This window comes from Metschnikowia bicuspidata, assembly GCF_001664035.1.
Source record: "Metschnikowia bicuspidata var. bicuspidata NRRL YB-4993 chromosome Unknown METBIscaffold_1, whole genome shotgun sequence".
NCBI lineage: Eukaryota > Fungi > Ascomycota > Pichiomycetes > Serinales > Metschnikowiaceae > Metschnikowia > Metschnikowia bicuspidata.
In genome coordinates this window covers 1,779,099-1,783,641 of record NW_017387731.1, presented here as the reverse complement: position 1 = coordinate 1,783,641, position 4,543 = coordinate 1,779,099, and the positions used below count along the sequence as shown (strand labels likewise).

Below are 4,543 nucleotides of genomic sequence, written 5' to 3'. Positions count from 1 at the left end.
AAGACTCGGGAGTTGTAAGACTCGGGAGTTGTAAGACTCGGGAGTTGTAAGACTCGGGAGTTGTAAGACTCGGGAGTTGTAAGACTCGGGAGTTTGAATACTCTGGAGCTTAAATACTCTGGGCTTGAATACTCTGGGCTTGAATACCCCGGAGTTTAAATACTCTGGAGTTCAAAGATTCTGGAGTATAAAGGCTCTAGAGTAAGACTCTAGGATAAGACTCTGGACTTCAAATGCTCTGGAGTATAAAGGCTCTAGAGTAAGACTCTGGAGTTTGAAGAGTTTGGAGCTCAAAGACCTTGCAGTTCAGACACTAATGTTCAGACTCTGGGCCTCCTTAACCTGAAGACGTCTGGTGTGAGCCTTGCAAGCTGTGAAATCCTTCTTTCCAATACTTGGCGCTGTTCTGTGAGATTTGCAGGGCTTTTCTCGTCCCTGGCTCAACCTCTTGAATCTATCCGCTCTTGGGCTTCTTGAATCCAAACCTCGTGGATCTGTTCGCTCTTGAGTCTCTTCGATCAAGGCTTGTGATATCTTTCCGAGATTCACTTCAGTCTCAACTCGATCAGATATATCGAGGTATCTTGCAAGTTTCTTCGGGCCGAACTTTCCGGATCTTCCTGAATTATTGGGTTTTCAAACGGCTCAAGTCGCTTCTATTTGGCCTTGTTTATGCTTCGAAGGGGGCGTGTTTCTTGGCTTGTGCTGCTTGCTTCTTTGTGCCCTTTAAGCTTCTCCAGAGATCCCTTGCTTTTCTTCTTGGATGCAGTATTGGGCTTGCTGCTGCAGATGTGGAGACCAGGACTTACGTGTCGTGGGCAAACAGTCAAATCTAAATGTGCAAAGGAAAAGAGAAATGATGGTGGGGTGTGCTGGACGCTCCCCAGACTGAATATTAGATATACCCCCACGTCACGTGCTGGAGGGCCAGAAAAGGCGGGGACGGCTGGAGCCTGCAGCTGCCAGTTTTTTCCACTGCCTCGGGCCAGGCGGCGCGCGGCTCGAAAGTCCAGGGCTAATCATGCCCAGAGCAGGATCTGACAGCTAAGCCTCTTACACCCCTATGGATGCTGGGGGACCAATATCAAATCACGATATAGTGTGGAGAAGATGGGTGCGAATCGCAGTCGCGGTGGGGTCAGGCCACATGACCCCGCGGTCTCTGTATGCAGGACTGGGGCACTGCTATGGCCGTGCTCCTCCTTTCCGGGGTAAGTCGGGTGACCCCGGACTGCTGCCCAGTGGTCCAAGCTGCCACGAGGCATGTTTGCAGGCGCTCGGTGAAAGAGCCTAGTCTAGCAGGATTTCTTTTTTTGCGTTTGCAAGGCGAAGTGCCATGTGACTGCGCAATTTTTCGACGTGCGAGGAAACCGGAGCATCGAACGTGCCGAAATCTTGGGCACGCGGAAATGGCAGAGGGCGAGGAAAAGAAACGAAACAAGCTTTTCGAATATCAGATTTTTGAATCGGGCCTGGACTTGCTGCTGGCGGGCGGTCAGCTGACCGGGCATGCATGGAACCGGTGCGCCTTGTGACCATTGGTCATACTGCACACGTGATCTGCCAGTTTTTGGTGATTCGCCCATTTTCTGGTTATTCGCCTGTTTTCTGGTGATGTTGCCTCGGTATTCGAGACATCTCGGTGCCGCGCGTGCGACTGGCAAACAAGAAGCTGTGTCGGCATATTCATCTGATTGCAGGAACACATTTTTATTCTATTCTGCTACATTCATATAATTGAAAGTATGAAATAACATATCAAAAGCCTTCAAACAGATCCCAAATACATACTTGGCCTAGATAGCCTTCTTGAAAAATCAGTTTACGGGTGTGCTTTGCTCTTCCAGCTGAGGATTTCTTCTTTGGGTGCAGTTTCTTACTGGATGCGGTTGGCTCCAAGCGTGTCATGCTTCTTCCTTTCTTCCTGTACATCGCCGGTGACGCACTCAGTCTTCCCGAAGCTCTTCAGATAGCTGATTATCAATTGCAAAAAGATTGCAGCACCACAATTTCGCATATGGTCTCCCACTACACTACTCAGTGTGGCCCTATGCAGCTTAACTAACGTTGATCGGACGGGAAACAGTGCTTCCTGCATGGTATGACCGCAACCAAAAGTAAAGTTGAGCATATTACATAAATTCGTGTGCTAACTTAAATTACTATTCCCGTGAGCACTGGTGAATTTTTTGGTTCAATTTTGTACTAAACCTATTTGTGGTGAGTCGCAGGAAGTTGGCTTCTTAAGTCTGCAACAACCATTAGATTTGAAGCGACTACTACAGGAGACTTATCGTAGAAGTCGGTGACGTAATATCCAAAACGTAAACACATACCGGCCAAGATGACCGTTCAAGCCGTGAATAACGCAAGGAGGCGGGCCTAGTTTCAACACTTGGTACGTAGCTGGGAACTGTTTAAAAGTTTCTATATTTATTAGGTGTAGAGTTTTGCTTCCTCAACCAGATGAATCTGACAAAAAAATTATAAAATATCTCTTTTCATTGCTCTAGCTAAACAAGATTTGGGGCATTTCTTGAGCCGGAAAGAAGGCTGTCCGACTTATCACCAAAACAAATTCTCGAAAACGATGATTTGAAGCATCGGGGTTTATGTTGATCTGTTCATGTATACTCGAAGCACTATCAATGGCTCATTTCACATTTTGGATTGGCCACAAGTGAGGAAAATCTCACACAAATAAACAGCAAGATCGGGGATCAAGTACATGCTTGTTGAGGTAAGAATGGTTGTGGTGTGCTTGAAAAATAATAGTGTGAAAGCTCATATCATCTCAAAACTAGGTATACCAATGATTTGAAGCTTTCGGGCTTTTTCTGCAAAGTACAATGATAATATTCGTGCGAAATTTATTCCGGAGTAACCAGCTACCCCGAGACTCTAAACGAAGTTTTAGAGTCGCCTTGTATCTGTGATAATTTGAATGTTGGAAATTACAAATTATAGTTGAGCTGTGCCGCGGTGTGTTTGTTTTCTGATTTGCGTAGCCCCCGTCAGGTCTCTGGGTGCGGACAAATCATGTTCAAAAAACCAGCAAGGGTAGTATATGACGCAAGGATAGTCTGACTTTAACCTGCTGAACGGAAGTATTGTGTGTTTTAAGTCGGTGTATTGGCTCCGGTTTTAGTTTTCCACAGCTGTGTTGGATCGGTGTCTTGGGCCATTGTAGTGAGCTGGTAAAAAATAAGTCTATGGGTGCGTTTTGTGCCAGATTATTAGTTCAGTAAATCACGCCAGTATGTTGGGTAGGTGAATTGCATCATACTAAGTTAGCAAATGGCTTCAGTGGATTGAGTCAGTGGATTGAGTCAACAACTAACCCAGTATAATATGTCATTATATGAAGCTGGCATCTAAGGTCGGTGTATGGAGTCAGTATATTGAGTCAGTAGACTGAGTCAACGATTAAGTCAGTATGATATATTATTATACGAAGCCAGCATACTAAGTCGGTATATCGAGTAGGGCATTGAGTCAATGTATTGAGTCACAATTAATTTGGTATAATATGACACTATACGAAGTCAGCATACCGGGTCAGTACATTGAGTCACAACTAAGTCAGTGTAATATGACATTATACGAAGTCAGTATATTAAGTCGGTATATGAAGTCAGTGTATGGACTAGTGTATGGACTAGTATATGAACTAGTATATGGACTGGTAGATGGACTAGTATATGGACCAGTATATGGACCAGTATATAGACTAGTAGATGGACTGGTAGATGGACTAGTAGATGGACTAGTAGATGGACTAGTACATCGACTGGTAGATGGACTAGTATATAGACTAGTATATAGACTAGTAGATGGACTAGTACATCGACTGGTAGATGGACTAGTATATAGACTAGTATATAGACTAGTAGATGGACTGGTATATGGACTAGTAGATGGACTCGTAGATGGGCTAGTATATAAACTAGTAGATGGACTCGTAGATGGGCTAGTAGATGGGCTAGTAGATGGACTGGTATATGGACTAGTGTATGGACTGGTATATGGACTAGTATATAGACTAGTATATGGACTAGTATATCGACTGGTAGATGGACTAGTATATGGACTAGTATATGGACTAGTATATTGAGCCAGCAGTTATTCAGCATACTATGCCCACTAAGTCAGTATTGTTCATCACAGCAGTCCATCGAGCCGTCTTCTAAAGCCCGAGCCGGCATTCACTGCAGTATATTACGCCGGTAGATAGAGCCAATATACCCCATTTCTTGTTCGCCCCACCCAAAAACAAATCCAACAAAAGGAATTGAGCGGTGCCCTCTGGCCTAGTGCCGCGGCCCGTGCCTGGCCCACAAGTCAAAAGTCAACGCAGAGATCAACCCACTGTTGGGCCGCATTCATAGCCCACCACGCATCAAGATACAAGAAACAGACCGTATCAAGCCTACCAAACAAAACCAATCATACCAAACAAAACAAACAAATAAAGCAAATATAACAAACGAAACAAACAAATAAAACAAAAACAAACGAAGAAACAAACAAAACAAATAAATAA

At 44.5% G+C, this 4,543-nt stretch overlaps 1 protein-coding gene across 1 annotated transcript; it reads left to right on the top strand.

Annotated features, from left to right (window-relative positions):
• Window positions 1–1,164: 1,164 nt before the first annotated feature.
• On the top strand, window positions 1,165–1,994 carry METBIDRAFT_29748 (uncharacterized protein; the record flags this gene model as incomplete). The annotated part of the gene is made up of 1 exon (XM_018855472.1): window positions 1,165–1,994. A coding segment is annotated over one exon (371 nt), but the record flags the coding sequence as incomplete, so codon positions are not given.
• Between the last annotated feature and the right edge of the window lie 2,549 nt (window positions 1,995–4,543).